General features: G+C 39.6%; 1 protein-coding gene and 1 pseudogene across 1 annotated transcript; one reads left to right on the forward strand and one right to left on the reverse strand.

Moving 5' to 3' along the window:
• Window positions 1-8230: 8230 nt before the first annotated feature.
• On the forward strand, window positions 8231-17953 carry LOC102145920 (putative G antigen family E member 3). Its single transcript, XM_065538406.1, has 5 exons — window positions 8231-8295; window positions 9207-9298; window positions 9629-9737; window positions 10483-10608; window positions 17834-17953. Exons 1-5 carry the CDS (start codon window positions 8268-8270, stop codon window positions 17848-17850), a joined length of 372 nt encoding a protein of 123 aa, XP_065394478.1. The 5' UTR covers window positions 8231-8267; the 3' UTR covers window positions 17851-17953.
• On the reverse strand, window positions 11757-15420 carry LOC123570962 (non-histone chromosomal protein HMG-14 pseudogene; annotated as a pseudogene).
• Window positions 17954-18728: the final 775 nt, after the last annotated feature.

Genomic DNA, 18728 nt, shown 5'->3' on the forward strand with positions numbered 1-18728 from the left:
GGTAACATCTTTCTCGTGAACCACAACAGGACAATACTGAAGAAACCTCCCCAACCCAAAGGAAATAGACTGCAGCACTGATTGGACGACTTTGGGTAAGTAGCAGGGTATCAGGCTAAAGGATGGGATTGGGTTAGAGGCCCAACTTAGGGGAGTTAAAGTCTCTCCTAAGAGAGAGTAGATTAGAGGCCCCTCTTCATAAAAGGCAAGGACACTTGACTGACCTTGGGTTACAGGCCCAACTTAGGAGTGTTAGAGTCCCTTCTAAGATTTAGGGGGTTAGAGGCCCCTCTCGGTAAAGTCCCTCTCAGCTAAGAACAGGTTCGGCACTATGGGATGTTAACTGCTATTCTCTTTGAATTAATCTGGCTTGCACTCTTTGCTGATGGCTGTGGGTGACAGGATTAGGCACGTGCAGGATCGAGGGACATGGGGAGCATTTTCCTCCTCCAAAAGGGGAAACTTGAGAGCTGATGGGACTGCTTGAAAAAGATCCCTGCCAGACGACAGTAGCCGCCTGAACTTTTCAATGTCGCTGCAATGGGTGGGTCTTTCTCTGGCCTCCCTGATCATTTTGCTTTCCCCACCCGGCCACAGGCAATACTTTCCTTCTCTACTTTTTGTTTCTCTTTCTTATTTTTATTTTATTAATTTGTTTATTAGTTAATTTATTTATTTGACAAAGTCTTGCTCTGTTGCCAGGCTGGAGTACAGTGGCGTGATCTTGGCTCACTGCAACCTCCACCTCCCAGGTTCAAGTGATTCTCCTGCCTCAGCCTCCCTAGTAGCTGGGACTACAGATGTGTGCCACCACGCCCAGCTAAGTTTTTGTTTGTTTGTTTGTTTTTTAGTAAAGACGGAGGTTTCACCATGTTGGCCAGACAGTCTCCATCTCTTGACCTTGTCATCTGCTCACCTCAGCCTCCCAACGTGCTGGGATTACTGGCATGAGCCACCGCGCCCAGCCCCCTTTCTTATCTTTTCTATTATTCAGGGCGACCCTCTTGCCCAGAGACCATGTGTTGAAACTCTAAGTCGGAGGTTGGATTAAAGATGACAGGGTCCATCTGGGGGCAAATTTAAGCCTTGCTAGTTTGATATTGGGTGCTAAGCAGAGTGGCTAATGTCTATGTTTTATCACACGTAGTTTGCTCCAGCCAGAACAACAAAAAAAATAATTTTCCTTTATGATGCAGCTTGGCCCCCAGGGTGATGGTGCTGCAAACCAGATCACTAGGGCTGCTCAAGGAAAGAGAACCCAAAAGCCTGTCATGCTGATAAAAGTGTAAGAATTTCTTACCAGTCAGATTTCTGGCTTATCTCTCTCTCTGTAAACGATCGAATGAATTGAAAAAAAAATCAGTGTTTATCTCCTCTGTAAAGTTTTGATTAATGTGAAAAAGAATTAGTTTTAAGACTAGTCTTAAGCTGGTGTATTTTGTTCTATGAATTCATTTTTCTGTGTTGAGGGGTACTTCAGCGTAAAACATGGGCTTAGAACACTTGTAAGCCCGCTTTTCAAGACGACCCAGCAAGCTGGTCAGTAACTACTTTGGCTGCAGGTCCCTGAAACAAACAAACAAACAAAAATGGATTAAGTATCCACATCGTTTTACATCCTTGGGAGCTTGACCTTTTAACCACGTGGCCGTACTTTCTTTCGGTCTCTGCCTTCAGGGAACAGGAATTTTAGGGTTCATGTCATAGTTAGTTCTAAAACTCATACTGAATAGTTAAAAGCCTTTGCAAGCTCAAAATTAACTACTCTAGACTCCTTCTGGGAAAGAAGCTGAAGACTGCTGCGGGCTGTAGCTCACTAGCTAAGGTATGGGACTTTCGCAGTGGTGGTCCGAGTTCATATTCCTCACCTAGGAAGTAAGTCGTTTCTGGTTTAGTGTTGCGTAACTTTGCCAATTATCTTCTTCTCCACAGACTGTCTTAAATTTTCCTTTCTCTAAGCGCCTGAGAGGTTAACTTGAGTAAAGTTCAAAAGCCAGAAATATCGGCCGTTTGGCATAAGAAATACTAAAAGGACTTTATTAAAACATGCTAAAAGCAGATGTTCAAGCTCTAATAGCCAGGACTCCTTGGGAAAAACTCCTTGGGACTCCTTGGGAGGCACCAGAGACCCCTTTCCTGGCCCTGTTCTTGCAAGGGCTCCACCCTAAAGCCAGTAATCCAATTAAGAAACTTAAAAACTGGCAAATGAAAAATCTTACAACTACTGCAGTAATCATCTTCTGTCTTTCTGTGTAGCTATATATGTGTTGCGTGTAACATTTATATAAAAGAGCTCTAATTAATTGGCTTAACAATAAGCATTTAAATCAAATATTTTAAAAGCAAAATAAAAAGTGTAATGCCTTTTAGTTTATGTAACTTTAGTAACCTTTGGGAAATAAAAGCAGTTTTAAAAATTACTGATAAAATAAAAACATTTGGTCTAAATTATGCAGGTCAGATATTAAGTTTGTTAAATGCTTTAAAGTCATAAACTGCTTCTTTAACATTTAATAATTGTTCAATTTACCTACCTCAAAGCCATTAGATTCTAGATGAAGTCTCAGGACATGTGGAATTAGCCATGCCCTCTAGCTATACAAAGAAGATTATAAAGAAAGTTATTTTATATGCAAAAGGATCTTGTATGATAAATTCTTGTCCTAAAGTAAAATGACTGGTTGTTTAAAAGGAGGGATGTTTTTATTTTATATTTTTATTTTATAAAAATGTTTTTATTTTATATTCATACAGGAAGCATTATCAAATGTGAAAAAGTGTTTTGCTTTCTTTGGACTAAATTTGCATAAATATGTTATTGGTATATGTTCCAAAGTTATGGGAAACCCCTATAATTCTAATATGACTTAATGTATGTTATTAATAATTATAATTGTTACATAAATAATTGTATACCACAGAGGTAACAAATTTCCTTATCAATTGTGGCTTTACTAGTGGCTGCCCTAAAACTTTATTATCCACAGAAAATTGTTGTCTTGTTTTAATTTTCTTTAGAAGGTGGTTTATAATCCACTATAGAACTCTAGCAAGGATTCTTAAATGCAGCTTTCTGATAACTTTGGAAATTGTAGCATTAAAATACGGGAAACAACTTTCAGAACTCTCATGAAGAGCTAAAATGTTCATGAATATCAAGCAAAACCAAAACAAGAGTTAACTAAATTCACTGAACCAATGAAAAACTGAAGTAATATTTTAACTTTGCTTAAAATGCTGCTGATCCTTTGTTTTGTTTTTCAGAGTCAAGGAAACTTTTCTTTTGCACTATTCACGGCTTTTAGAAGTTGAGTAAAATATACTCCTGTGAACAAAATTTGTAGCATATTTGTTTCTGTCTGCCCGATTTTGCCAGAATTTGGAAACTAGTCATGAGTGTTCCTAACTTATGGCAATATTGTTATTTGCATAAGTGCAGTAAGAATCTGTTTTCTTTTGTAACAGGAAACAGTTGGAGAAATTGATTATTTTACCAAGGTTTTGACTAGAATGGTGTGTTTTCCTTTAGGGAATTAAACTTGACTTATAGAGCCAATAAAAGCCCTGTGGGGAACTGGCCTCATACCTTGCCTACAACAGTCCCTGTGCAGGGTTTCTGACCGGTAGTGAGTAAAGAATGTCACTTTCTGACAGGTCCAGAAGCCCCAAGTTATCTTGGGACCTCGAGAGGACAAAATTACCCAACTCATAGGTATTTAAGGGTACAAACCCATGGTTGGGCTCGGCTTTAAAAAAGTCTTATCTGAAATTCCTTCTATGGAACAGAGTTCCATCAATGCCAATTTAAAAAGAGCTTATGTGAAAAATAATTATTTTTGCTGCACTTTATACAAATAATCATGCCAAGTATAATAAAGCAAATCTGTCTTACCATGATTTGTCTTTAGTAAAAATGGGAAACTGGAGAGGAAATATTATGTTTCAAAAGCTATGGTATACTTGTTAGATTCTAGTTTCATCAGTTGTTTTTAAGTTTATTTCTGCAATTTAGGGTAGCCCTGCTTATTCTTGTGAACCAAACCAGTGGTCTCTGACTGTTGCTCAGCAGAAACAAGAGGGATGGGTAATATAAAAATCTGGATCAGTATTCTAATCACTAATTAGAATACTGGATCAGTATTCTAATTACACATTGTAATCAGCTAACAACCCCACACCAGCTTAGTTCCAACAGTTGCCCAGTTCATGAAAAGTCTTCTAATTTAGTTTATTTGGAATAACTGTACTTATTTTGCTTTACTCTTGTGGAATATATTGCTGTTATATTCTTTGTGTAGGAATATAGGACAAGCTTACTGAATGTTTTCTTAAACACCTATTAATCTTCCAGATATCACCTTTTGTTGAAACTCAAGAGTTATGAGTGGATCTTACTATACTGGTGCTTTCTGACTGAGCTCCTCTCTACCTTGAATGCAAGAAACCCTCACGGTTAGGCAGGAATATCATAGGCCCTATTCAGTCTGAGGAAGTTACAGAAGATGGATCTTCATCAGCGGTGTGTGAACCAGAGCAATTCCATTTTAAATAGGAGCTGGGTGAAATGAGACTTAAACTTACTAGGCTGCATTCCCAGACAGTTAAGGCATTCTAAGTCACAGGAAGAGATAGGAAGTCAGCACAAAATACAAGTCATAAAGACCTTGCTGATATAACAGGTTGCTGTTAAGGAGCGAGCCAAAACCCACCAATACCAAAATGGCAATGAGAATGACCTCTGGTCATCCTCACTGCTTCATTCCTATCGGCACTATGATAGTTTACAAATGCCATGGCACTGTCAGGAAGTTACTCTATATGGTCTAAAAAGGGGGGGGCATGAATAATCCACCCCTTGTTTAGCATATCAACAAGAAATAACCATAAAAGTGGGCAACAGCACCCCTTGAGGCTGCGCTATCTATGGAGTAGCCATTCTTTTATTCCTTTACTTTGTTAATCAACTTATCAACTTGCTTTCACTTTGGGAAAAAAAAAAAAAAAAAACAAGTGCAGAAACATCCATACATGAGTACAACCCTTAATTAGAAGAAAATAATCTTACATACTTAACATTATTACCATTTTTGGTGCTCTTAATTCCTTTGTTTAGATCAAAATTTCTACCTGTTTTTATTTTCCTTCTATAAGAAAGATGTCTCTTAACATTTCTTGTAATGTGATATACTGGGCACTGTTCTTTTTTGTTTTTCTTTTTTATTGTACTTTAAGTTCTGGCATACATGTGCAAAATATGCAGGTTTGTTACATGGGTATACATATGCCATGGTAGTTTGCTGCACCTATCAACCCATCATCTCGGCTTTAAGCTCCACATGCATTACGTATTTGTCCTAATGCTCTCCCTCCCCTTGGATGTGGTTTTTGTGTAGTGGTCCTTTATGTTGGTGTTGATGTTATTGCTTTCTCTTTGTTACCTTTTCTTCTAACAGTCAGGCCCCTCTTCTGTAGATCTGCTGCAGTTTTCTGGAGGTCCGCTGAAGACCCTATTTGCCTGGGTATCACCAGTAGAGGCTGCAGAACAGCAAAGATTGCTGCCTGCTCCTTCTTCTGGAAGCTTTGTCCCAGAGGAGCAGCGGCCTGATGCCAGCCAGAACTCTCCTGTATGAGATGTCGATCGACCCCTGCTGGGAGGTCTCTGCCAGTCAGGAGGCAGGGGGGTCAGGGATCCACTTGAGGAGGCAGTCTGTCCCTTAGCAGAGCTCGAGCGCTGTGCTGCAAAACCTTTTCAGTATGCACTGCTCTCTTCAGAGCTGGCAGGCAAGAACGTTTAAGTCCACTGAAGCCATGCCCACAGCTGCCCCTTCCCTGAGGTGCTCTGTCCCAGGGAGATGAGAGTTTTATCTATAAGACCCTGACTGGGGCTGTTAACTTTCTTTCACAGTTGCCCTCCCTGCCCAGTGAGGAAGAATCTAGAGAGGCAGTCTGGCCACAGCCACTTTGCCGCCCTGTAGTGAGTTACACCCAGTCTGAACTTCCCAGCTTCCTTAACACTGTCAGGGGAAAATTGCCTACTCAAGCCTCAGTAATGGTGGATGCCCCTTGCCCCACCAAGCTCCATCGTCCCAGGTTGACTTCAGACTGCTGTGCTGGCAGTGACACATTCAAGCCAGTGTTTCATAGCTTCTTGGGCTCCATGGGAGTGGGACCCACTGAGTGACACTACTTGGCTCCCTGGCTTCAGACTCCTTTCCAGGGGAGTGAAGGGTTCTGTCACGCTGAGGTTCCAGGTGCCACTGGGGTATGAAATAAAATAAATAAATAAATGAATAAATAAATAAAACTCCTGCAGCTAGCTCAGTGTCTGCCCAAACAGCTGCTCAGTTTCGTGTTTGAAACCCAGGGCACTGATGGTGTTAGCACGTGAGGGAAACTCCTGGTCTGTGGACTGCAAAAACTGTGGGAGAAGCATAGTATCTGGGCAGTACAGCACAGTCCCTCATGGCTTCCCTTGGCTGGGAGAGGGAGAACCCTCGCTCCTTGCACTTCCCAGGTGGAGCAATGCCCCACCCTGCTTCTGTTCACCCTCCAGGGGCTGCACCCACTGCCTAACCAGTCTCAGTGAGATGAACTCAGTACCTCAGATGGAAATGCAGAAGTCCCCCGCCTTCTGTGTTGGTCTCGCTGGGAGCTGCAGACCGCAGCTGTTCCTATTTGGCCATCTTGCCAGATCCCCACCAACCATCCCATATAAATTTGAAAATAGTTTTTTTTTTTTTTTCCTAAATCTGTGAAGAATGTCATTGGTGGTTTAGTAGGAATATCATTGAGTGTATAAATTGCTTTGGTCAGTTTGGCCATTTTGACAATATTGTTTTTCCTGTTCATGAGCATGGAATGTTTTTCCATTTGTTTGTGTCATCTCTGATTTCTTTGAGTAGTGTTTTGTAGTTCTCATAGAAGAGATTTTTCTCCTCCCTAGCTAGCTGTATTCATAGGTATTTTATTCTTTTTGTGGCATTTGTGAATGGGATTGTGTTTCTGAATTGACTTTGAGCTTAGAAGGTTGTTGGTATATAGAAATACTCCTGGGTTTTGTACATTCATTTTGTATCCTGAAACTTTCTTGAAGTTGTTTATTAGATCAAGGAGCTTTTGGGCAGAGAGTCTAGGATTGTCTAGGTATAGAATCATATTGTTTGCAAACAGAGATTGTTTGACTTCTGTGAAAAACATAGTGGGGTGAAAGCAATCACCTGTCAGCAATGGAATGGAACAATAAAAGTGCCCAAGAATAAATTTAATTTGAATGTGAAGAATGAATATGAAGTAAATAACAATCATTGCGAGGGATACGTAAAAAGACTTGAGGAATTGAGTAGTGGCTTTTTCTTGGATAGAGAGATTCTAAAATAGAAAGATAGTTATTGTCCCTAAGATGTAATTTAAAAATAATAGCTAGTATCTCAACAGGAATATTTTAGCACCTGATTAAACGGTTCTGAAGTTCATCTGAAAGACAAATGTGTCAGAATAGATAGAAAAAGAGAAAGGAATGAGGGAGGGCAAGCATTATTTGACATTTCAAATATAATCAAGCTACAGCAATTAAAAAATATAGTAGTGGTGCAGTTATAAACAACTCAATAGAAGAAAATTAAAAGTAGAGAGTTACACACCAAATTGTGTGGGGATGTAGGTGACGATAAAAGAGCCATTTCAAAACACTGAGTGAAACAGGGATTCAACAAAAATGTTGAGTCCCTATCACATTAATTTTGTTCAGATGGATCAATGATTTTGAATGTACAATAATGCAACCAAAAACTATGAATGTCTTATCGTATTGGAGTGGGTAAGTTCATTGCAAACATGACAGCCGACTCATGAAGGAGGCAAGAAAATCATTTATGATAGCAGATATAAAATACGTATTAAGATATTTAATATTTATTTCTATGATGGTGAATTTTTCTGAAACACATTCTTCCCTTAGAGTAACCTGGGGCTCATATTCTCCAAAGCCATTGGAAGTGAAAGAAAAGTTGGGCAAGGGGAAAAAGAAAAATGTTTTGTAAGTTCAGTTTTGGTGTCAGGAGAGCTTGTAGTCTAGGTTCTCCACAGAGGCAGGAAAACTTCAGTCACGTGGTGAATGCCTCACTCAGTGCACATGCTACACAGATCTGTTGCTGTGGATTTCTGTTGCTACGCATGACTGTTGTTACGCATGCGCCTTGTTGCCTACCTTCTGTCCACGCAGAGCTTTGCGAGGAGAGGCTGTGTTTTCTTTCTTTCCGCCATTTTGAATGTTTCTCACTGACTGGGGCTCAGCAGGTAGGTCCTCAGAGCGGTCTTCCTGGGAATTTAGTTGTGAGTGAATGTGAGGAGGAGCCAGCGGGCTTTGAACAGGTCCTGCGGCACAGTCTGTGGCTTCTGAGTGAAAGGGGCCTCGCGGTCGTCGTCCGGTTCCTCCCAAGTCGCGATGCTGCTATGGGTCTTGACATAGTGGCTGGGCTGGAACGAGGGATGAAGGTGGGCCGCGGAGGGGAGGGATCACGTGAAGGTGGGGCGAGTGCTGGGGGTGCTGTTAGAGGTATCTGAGTCCCCAAAACTGGAACCATCGGAGAGAGGACAGTTTCCAGACTCCTCGGTAGGGATGAGGGAAGGACGGCGTGGTCCGTAAGGAAGGGGCCTGGGAACTGGGAACGCTGTGGGCTGGTGACTGCGGACTGAGGTCTGTAGAGTGCCTGGCAGAGGTGTCCATTGAGGAGCATAACATTCACTCTGTTTAACGATTTCTCACCTCCGCCGTGGACGTCATGGGAAGGAATGGGTGAGGCTGTGCGTTCCAACAAAACTTGATTTTGGTAGGGGGTATGTAGGGAGGGAAATGCGCCTAGTAAATCAAAGTGGGACAAAAGCAGTAGTCATTTCGGTTTGAATTCTCTGTCCGTTTTTTCCTAAATGTCTTCATGATGGAGAGTCTCATTGTGAAACCAAAACTCAGAATCTAAGTCCTCTGTGTTTTGCTATGGCGTTAAGGTGATTTCTGTGCCTCTTCGACTATGACACAAACAAATCTGTCCGTAGTTTGATTGGAAAACATGCGTACTTATCATTGCTCTGTGAATTATTTTGAAAATATTTTCAAAATTAAAAAAGTACAAATCACCATTTTGCCATGAAATATTCATATATATAGCTAAGCTACACACTTTTTTCAAATAACAATATTCTATTCTCAGTGGGAAATATGAGTGAGCATGTAAGAACAAGATCCCAATCCTCAGAAAGAGGAAATGACCGAGAGTCTTCCCAGCCGGTTGAATCTGTGATTGTGAGTCCTTTAACATTTGATGTTTTCTATTAACACAATTTATTTTTAAAAATATTTTTGAGCTAGTGTACATGCACTGATACAGATGTTCCATGCTGATAAAAAATGATGATGGCATCTCATGAAGGAAACTTTGGTTCAGGAATATTATATTCTGGTGTTACCTGTATGGATATGGATATTTCTCTCTCTCTCTCTCTCTCTCTCTCTCTCTCTCTATATATATATATATATATATATATATGCCTTTAGATTTATGATTCGATGCACATATGCATTTGTGTATTTATGTTATTGACTTTTTATTCGCACACACACTTACACCCTTAGGTCCAGCAGCTCGCTGAGGAAAAACGTCAAGAAGAGGAACCACCAAATGAAAATCAGGGTATTGCACCTAGTGGGGAGATTGAAAATGAAGGAACACCTGCTGTTCAAGGTGAAGGGAGAGTGGAGAATAATGCTTATGGGTGGTAGAGGTATATTTATGCCTTATATTTTATGACATACCAGTAACAGGAGGACAGAAAACATTAGGAAGGGATCCTAAACATTTCCTGCTGCTGCTGTGGGGAGGGGTGGGACAAGGACACATAAAAAGTCACAAAACTTTCCTACCATTTTGATAGAGGCTTTTATTGATTGGGTATTTGCATGGTTGCTGTAAACCTTTGAGTGTTTTCCGGAGCTCCTGTATGGTTTGTTCAGCCATATTCTGTTTTTTGTTTAGCTTTGTTTTGTTTTATGTTTCTGTGGAAGAATGGCAGCTTGCAGCTTCCTAGTCTGCCATCTGCGGACATCTCATGTATTTTTTAAGAAACTGTTTAATGCAGATTTATTACTGCTTTCTCATGCTGCGTAATATACTAAGTGCTGGAGATGTCAGTGCCAAATTTTTGCCTAAAGCTCATAGTCTAGTCAGAATAACTCAAACAAATCACTGATTTAATGTGATAAGAATAAGAGCAAATGAGTATAAAAGGGGCAAGTTGTCTAGGGCCAGCCTTGGGAAAGGAAAGGGCAATGTTTGAACATCACTGCTTTCCTGTTTTCCTGGCAACAGACTCCTTAAATGATTAACCTACAGGTTTTTATTTCATAATGATGAGGGAATAAACATTATCATTTCCTCATTCATAGTTCATGTTTTAATTTGTAAACTGATGACCTTTTTATCTTTTAAGGGCCTGACGTGGAAGCTTTTCAACAGGAATTGGCTCTGCTTAAGATAGAGGATGAGCCTGGAGATGGTCCTGATGTCAGGGAGGGGACTCTGCCCACTTTTGATCCCACTAAAGTGCTGGAAGCAGGTATGTTGTTCAATTAAGATGCAAACTATAGGGTGTCTGTTTTCACAATATTATATTTTTGTGACACAGAGGTAAAATTACTGCTACTTTAATATCATACTTCACATCTAAAGATTCTTTGAAGGTAGTTCAGATCCCAGATGGCTGCCTTACACACTATCAGAGAGAGAGGGTCAGGTATGCTGGCTCATGTTTTTAATTCCAGCACTTTGAAGGCCAAGGCAGAAGGATCACTTGAGGCCAGGACTTCAAGAGATGGAGAAAAATTGGGTCAAAGCTAATTGGATTACGATATGAAAGATACGAAACATGCTAAGAGAGGATATCGAGTGTCTTCACAGCTATGTGAAGTAATGCAGATATTAATTAGCTTGATATAGCCATTTCACAATGTGTATATATATTTTAAAGCATCATGTTATGCATGATAAATATATATGATTTTATGTGTCATTTTTAAAAAAAGATATGAAAACGTGTTCTGACTTTTGAATGTAAGTCATTTAACCAACAGTCAATAATTTTCAGATATTTTTATAGAGGCCTGTTTTTAACAAATACGTAAGATGTTTATAATAAGCATCAGTTTATATTGCAGTGTTAACTGTGATGGTAACGACTTAAAGCTAGCGCGGGTGTTCAGTTTACTGTATAAACTGAACTGCTTTTAGGCATGTAAAGAGGCAGGAGAACCGGTGAAAATAGTGACAAATGTTCGCCCTACTTAAAGCAAGTACATAATGGCTAAACTAGTCCAAAGTAACGTTTTTACACTTTTTCATAAGAGACACAAAACAAATGTAATACTATTCTATTTCCTTCACTTACGGAGTTCTGAGCATGTTCTGTATTCAGAGTGTTATTTCATATCAAAATATTTGAATGATAATTTGAAAATATCTTTTTCCCTTAGGATTTTGTTTCGTTGAATATTCATTGAAAGTATATGCGCTTTTTTTTTTTTTGCTTTCCACTTATATATACAAAACAGACTCACTTGATTTAATTCATTCTGAACTTGAACAGTCTCTTTGTTTCCTTAGTCTACTAGAAAAAGTGGCATGAATTAAAAATATTGTTAATATGCCTGGAAGTCTACCTTCAGAGTTTATTCAGAGGCTAACTGGATGTAAGCTAAAGGGTCACCCTCAGGGTTCTGATATTAGTTCATCAACACGGTAGTTGTATGCCTCTAGTGTCATATGAATAAAAATCTCCTGAATAACGGGCCCTAGTTTTATATTTATGTTATAGGTGATGCGCAACCATAGGTTTACACCAAGACAAATGAAGACTGAAACCAAGAATGTTATTCTTAATCTGGAAATTTGACTGATAACATTCTCTTAACAAAGTTTTACAGTTTTCTGCAAAGAATCCTTGCACGTTTTTGTTAAATTTATTTCTGGATCTTTAATACTCTTGATAATTTTATCTTTTTTGAAAATTTAAATCCTGTGTTTGAGATGGTACATGGAGATAAAATGTTGGTACATTGATTTTCTATCATAGATAGATAGGAAGCTGGAAGCTTTCTTTTTTTTTTTTTTTTTTTTTTGAGACGGAGTCTCGCTTTGTCGCCCAGGCTGGAGTGCAGTGGCCGGATCTCAGCTCACTGCAAGCTCCGCCTCCCGGGTTTACGCCATTCTCCTGCCTCAGCCTCCCGAGTAGCTGGGACTACAGGCGCCCACCACCTCGCCCGGCTAGTTTTTTTTTGTATTTTTAGTAGAGACGGGGTTTCACCATATTAGCCAGGATGGTCTCGATCTCCTGACCTCGTGATCCGCCCGTCTCGGCCTCCCAAAGTGCTGGGATTACAGGCTTGAGCCACCGCGCCCGGCCTTTTTTTTTTTTTTGAGACTGAGTCTGGCTCTGTTGCCCAGGCTGGAGTGCAGTGGCCGGATCTCAGCTCACTGCAAGCTCCGCCTCCCGGGTTTATGCCATTCTCCTGCCTCAGCCTCCCGAGTAGCTGGGACCACAGGCGCCTGCCACTTCGCCTGGCTAGTTTTTTGTATTTTTTAGTAGAGATGGGGTTTCACCATGTTAGCCAGGATGGTCTTGATCTCCTGACCTCGTGATCCGCCCGTCTCGGCCTCCCAAAGTGCTGGGATTACAGGCTTGAGCCACCGAAGCTTCATAGGGGGATGCCAACAGCTGCACAGATAGAAAAGGAGTAGCTCAAGCTGAGGACTTGCCTGCATAATAAAAGATTAGGGTGGGGCCTGGGAGAGATTCACGCCCTATGTAGATGGTACACGTGGTCCTAACCGGTTGTTTGTACCCTATGTAGATGATCAGATACTGCCTCCCCACTAGTTCATCCATAAAACCCCCTGCATTTCACTGCAGGATGGCAAACGTTTTTTCTGGGACCCCTGTCTGTAGTAGAAAGCTGTTCTCTTTGTTTCTTCTATTAACTTTCTGCTCTAAACCTCACTTTTGTTGTGCCCATGTCCTTGATTTCCTTGTCTGTGAGACCAAGAACTCCAGGTGATACCCCAGACAACCAGGCCACTTCAATACTAGCTGTGGGTCTGTGGTATATGGCTTTTATTACATTGAAGTATGTTCCTTCTTTCCCCGGTGTTTTGAGGGTTTGTATCATGATGACATACTGAGTTTTATTACATGCTTTTCAGCATCAATTGAAATGATTATATGGTTTGTAACCTTCTTTCCGTTGATATGATTTATCACATCAGTTGATTTGCGTATGTTGAACCATCCTTCCATCCCAGAGATAAATCTCACTTGGTCATGATGATGATTCTTTCTAATGTATTGTTTAATTTGATTGCTACTAGTCTGTTGAGAATTTCTGCATCAATATTCATCAGCGGTTTTGCCCTGTAGTTTTCTTTTTTTGATGTGTCTTTGTCTGATTTTGGTATCAGGGTAATACTGGCCTCATAGAATGAGTTTGAAACTATTCCCTCCTCCTCTGTTTTTCAAAATAGTTTGAGTAGGATTGGTATTAGTCCTTTTTTAAATGTTGGGTAGAATTCAATAGTGAAGCCATCAGTTCTGGGTGTTCTTTACTGGAAGACTTTTAATATGGCTTTGATGTCGTTGCTTGTTATTGGTCTGTTCGGGTTATGGATTCGTGATTCAATCTTGGGAGGTTGTATGTGTCTAGGAATTAGTCCATTTTTTTCTAGATTTTCCAATTTATAGGCATGGAGTTTCTCATAGGAGCCAGTTATGATCCTTTGCATTTTTGCAGCATCAGTTTTGTAATGTCTCCTTTTTCATTTCTTTTTTTTCTCTTCTTTTCCTTTTTTTTTTTCCTCGAGACAGAGTCTCCTTTTGTCGCCAGGCTGGAGTGCAGTGGCACAGTCTCAACTCACTAGAACCTCCACCTCCAGGGTTCAAGCAATTCTCTTGCCTCAGCCACCCTAGTAGATGGGATTACAGGTGCCTACCACCACGCCTGGTTAATTTTTGTATTTTTAGTAGAGATGGAGTTTTGCCATGTTGGCCAGGTTGGTCTTGAGGTCCTGGCCTCAGGTGGTCCACCTGCCTCAGCCTCCCAAATCCTTTTTCATTTCTGATTTATTTATTTGGGTTTCTCTCTTTTTTTCTTAGTTTGGCTAAAGGTTTGTCAATTTTGGTTAACTTATTAAAAAAGGAAACTTTTGTATTATTGCTCTTTTGTAGGGTTTTTTCTTTTTTTTCATAATTGAGATTTTATTGGTTGAGGATCAGTACAGACATTTCAATCTGTACACAATTCTTAACATATGTAACGAAATTCTAAAAAGCCACATGTTGTAATTCTTTTTTAAAGTTATTCCAGTGACTTTCCAGCTTAAAATTTGGAAGCAAATTTTCCTTAAGAGGCTATCAAATACCAGTATCTTCACATGTTGGTCAGCTGTTACATATGGCCCACCAGTTCACAACTGAATAGCATGTACACTACATATTCAAATCTGTAATCTTTCACAGCACAGCAACAAAGTTATTAGAAAAACAGGACTACCACAACCAAAGATGTTACAGAGTGCACACAATTCTGACAGGGAGCGCCATGAACAAGGAGTGGTTTTCTTTAGGAAACAATTCTACTAAAAAACATGAGAATAGAAGTAAAATAAAATGTTCAAGACATTAAATGCAGGACTGACTCCATATTGCCATTTAATATGCTTTGTATTATAGGACATAAAAACTAACCCCCCATCTATGGAATGTTAAGCCGACACCCGAGACAGTCAAAGCCTCCCATAATTCAATATCCTACACTATTTTCTGGTTGTACCAAAAAATAAACAACCAGCAAATGATTTCACCTCTTAAAAAAAAGCATTTACACTTAAAAAAAATGGGATGAGGTGGTATTCTCTCCTTCTTAAAAGATGTTTCTACAGCTACTAAAAGACTTGCATTTACAAAATAGTTGATAAAAATATTCCTCTGGATTGTACAAGAAGGGAGACAGGGACCACTGGTAAGACATGGTACATACGTCTTGGCTTCTTTCTCTCCTGCTTCGTCAGAGGCTGGACTCTCCTCAGTTTTCGTTTCCCCGTTTTCTGCAGGTAAATCTTTAGTTTCTTGGTTAGCCACTTTGGCCTGTTTTCCCTTTGCTCCCCTTTTCCCTTTTGTTTGCACTTTTTTGTCTGAAGATTTATCAGCTGACAACCGCGCTGATCTCCTCTTGGGCTCTTCCTTGGCGGCCCCTTCAGCAGAGCTGACCTTCCTCTTGGGCATCCTGGCGGCGGGGAAGGCACGTGCCAGGTGCCTGTGGGCCACGGCGCGCCTAGAGCCTTCGCGAAACTGGGCTGCCTGGCCGCTGCCACTCCTCCCACCACCCGAGCTGCTGACTGTAGGGTTTTTTCATTTCAATTTTGTTTATTTCTATTGGGATCTTTATTATTTCTTTTCTTTTAATTTTTGGTTTGGTTTACTCTTTCTTTGCCGCTCTTTAAGATGCATCATTAGATTGTTTATTTGAAGTTTTAAACCTGTTTTGTTGTAGCACTTAATAGCTATAAACCTCTTTCTGAGTACTGCTTTTGCTGTATCTCATCGGTTTTGGTATGTTGTGTTTCCATTATCATTTGTTTCAAGAAATTTTTAAATTTCCTTCTTAGCTTCTTCATTGACCCATTATTCATTCAGGAGCAGATTATTTAGTTTTCATGTATTTGTATAGTTTCCAAAATTCCTCTTGTTATTAATTTCTAGTTTTATGCCATTGTGGTCTGACAAGATCCATGATATTATTTCAGGTTTTTTTTTAATGTTTTGAGACCTAACATATGGTCTTGTCCTTGAGAATGATCCATGTGCTGAGGAAAAGAATGTGTATTCTGTGGCCGTTGGATGAAATGTTCTGTAAATATCTATTAGATCCATGTGTCTGTAGTGCTGATTAAATCTGTTTTGTTGTTGTTGTTGTTGTTGTTGTTGTTGAGTTTCTGTTTGGCAGATCTGTCCAATACTGAATATGGGATGCTGAAGTCTCCATCTATTATTTTATTAGGGCCTATCTCTCTTTTTAGCTCTAATAGCTTTTGTTTTATATATCTGGGTGCTCAAGTGTTGGGTGCATATATATTTAAAATTGTTAATATCCTCTTGATGAATTGACTGCTTTATTATTACATAGTGACCTTTTAGTCTCTTCTCAAAGTTTTGCTTTGAAATCTTTTTTTTCTTATTTTTGTATCTTTTAAGTTGAGGCATGCATGTGGTGCAGGTTTGTTATACAGGTGAACTTGTGTTATGGGGGTTTGTTGTAGAGATTATTTTGTTACCCAGGCATTAAACCTGGTACTCATGAGCTATTTTTCCTGATCCTCTCTCTCCTTCCATCCTCTGTTCTTCAGTAGGCCCCAGTGTCTGTTGTTCTCCTCTGTGTGTTGATTTTTTTCTCATTTTTAGCTCCCACTTATAAGTGACAACATGCAATATTTAGTTTTCTGTTCCTGCATTACTTTGCTAAGTATAATGACCTCCAGCTCCATCCATGTTCTGGCCACGGAGATAATGTTATTCGTTTTTATGGCTGTATGCTATTCCATGGTATATATGTACTACATTTTCTTTATCCAGTCTACCATTGATGGGCTTTTTGGTTAATTCCATGTCTTTGGTATTGTGAATAGTGCTGTAGTGAACATATGCGTACATGTGTCTTTATGATAGAACAGTTTATATCCCTTTGGCTGTCTACCCAGTAATGGGATTGCTGGATCGAATGGTGGTTCTGTTTTTAGGTCTCTGGGGAATCAGCACACTGTTTCCCACAATGGTTGAACTAATGTACACTTCCACCAACAGTGAATAAGTGTTTCTTTTTTCTCAACAACATCACCAGCATCTGTTATTTTATTTTATTTTATTTTATTTTTTACTTTTTAATAATAGCCATTCTGACTGGTGTGAGGCGATATCTCATTGTGGTTTGAATTGCACTTCTCCAATTATCAGTGGCTTTGAGTTTTATTTCATATGCTTGTTGGCCACATGCATGTCCTCTTTTGAAAGTGTTTCTTCTTGTCCTTGGGCCACTTTTTAATGGTATTATTTTTTGTTTTGTTTTATTTTCTGAGACAGAGTCTTAGTCTGTTGCCCAGGCTGGAGTGCAGTTGCACGGTTTCTGCTCACTGCAACCTCTGCCTCCCAGTTTGAAGTGATTCTCCTGCTTCAGCCACCCTAGTATCTGGGATTACAGGCATGCACCACCATACCAAGCTAATTTTGTATTTTGTTGGTTTAAAGTCTGTTTTGTCCAAGAGTAGGATTGCAACCCCTGCTTTTTTATTTTTTTGCTTTCCATTTTCTTGGTCAATATTCCTCCATCCCTTTATTTTGAGATTTTGAGCCTGTGTGTTCTTTGTACCTGAGATGGGTCTTCTGCATCTATCACACCAATGAGTCTTGACTTTTTATCTAGTGTATCTGTCTCTGTGTTTTTATTTGGTTGAATTTTTACTGAAGGTATATGCGTTTTTTGCTTTCCTCTTATACATATAAAATAGATTCACTTGATTTCATTCATTCTGAACTCGAACGGTCTTTTTCTTTCCTTTTTGTACTAGAAAATGTGGCGTGAATTAAAAATGTTAACTACCTTCAGAGTTTATTCAGAGGCTAACTGGATGTAAGCTAAAGGGTCACCCTTAGGGTTCTGATTTTACAGTATTTGTATACCTCTCGTGTCATCTAAATAAAAATCTGCTGAGTAACGTGTTCTAATTTTATATTTATATTATAGGTGATGGGCAACCTTAGGTTTAAACCAAGACAAATGAAGACTGAAACCAAGAATGTTGTTCTTATGCTGGAAATTTGACTGCTAACATTCTCTTAATAAAGTTTTACAGTTTTCTGCAAATAATTCTTTCACATTATTGTTAAATTTATTTCTAGATTTTTAATACTCCTGATAACTGTATATTTTATGAAAGTTTAAATCCTGTGCTTGAGATGGTATATAAAGATAAAATTTTGGTACATTGATTTTCTATCATACATAGATAGGAAGCTGGAAACCTTCATAGGGGGATGCCAGCAGCTGCACAGATAGAAAAGGCCACATGGGGCCAGGCATGTCCACCATGAGGGTTCCACTTCCCTTTTTTTAGCACATGCACAGTAAGAAAGAAATGAGCAACATGGAGTAACTCAGGCTGAGGACCTGCCTGTATAATAAAAGTTTAGGGTGGGGGCTGCCAGAGATTCATGCCCTATGCAGATGGTACACCTGATCCTATCCGGTTGTTTGTACCCTATGTATCAGATACTGTCTCCCTACTAGCTTATCTATAAAAACCCCTGCATTTCACTGCAGGATGGCAACCCTTTTTTCGGGACCCCTCTCTGTAGCAGAAAGTTGTTTTCTTTCTTTCTCCTATTAAATTTCTGCTCTAAACCTCATTCTTTGTGTGTCCGTGTCCTTGATTTCCTTGTCTGTGAGATCAAGAACTCTCAGTGTTACCCCAGACCATGTGGCCATTTCAGTGCTAGCTGTGGATCTGTTGTATGTGACTTTTATTACAGTGAAGCATGTTCTTTCTATCGCCAGTGTTTTGAGGGTTTATATCATGATGACAATGTTGAGTTTTATTAAATGCTTTTTCAGCATCAATTGAAATGATCATATGTTTTTT

This window comes from Macaca fascicularis, chromosome X (assembly GCF_037993035.2).
Source record: "Macaca fascicularis isolate 582-1 chromosome X, T2T-MFA8v1.1".
NCBI classification, from domain to species: domain Eukaryota; kingdom Metazoa; phylum Chordata; class Mammalia; order Primates; family Cercopithecidae; genus Macaca; species Macaca fascicularis.

Excerpts from the sequence above, each read along its gene's own strand:
- LOC102145920 (XM_065538406.1), top strand. The coding sequence starts at position 8,268 with ATGTTTCTCACTGACTGGGGCTCAGCAG. Across the intron at positions 8,296-9,206 it reads CACTGACTGGGGCTCAGCAG|TGGGAAATATGAGTGAGCAT; the intron begins GTAGGTCCTCAG and ends TTCTATTCTCAG. Across the intron at positions 9,299-9,628 it reads AGCCGGTTGAATCTGTGATT|GTCCAGCAGCTCGCTGAGGA; the intron begins GTGAGTCCTTTA and ends TTACACCCTTAG.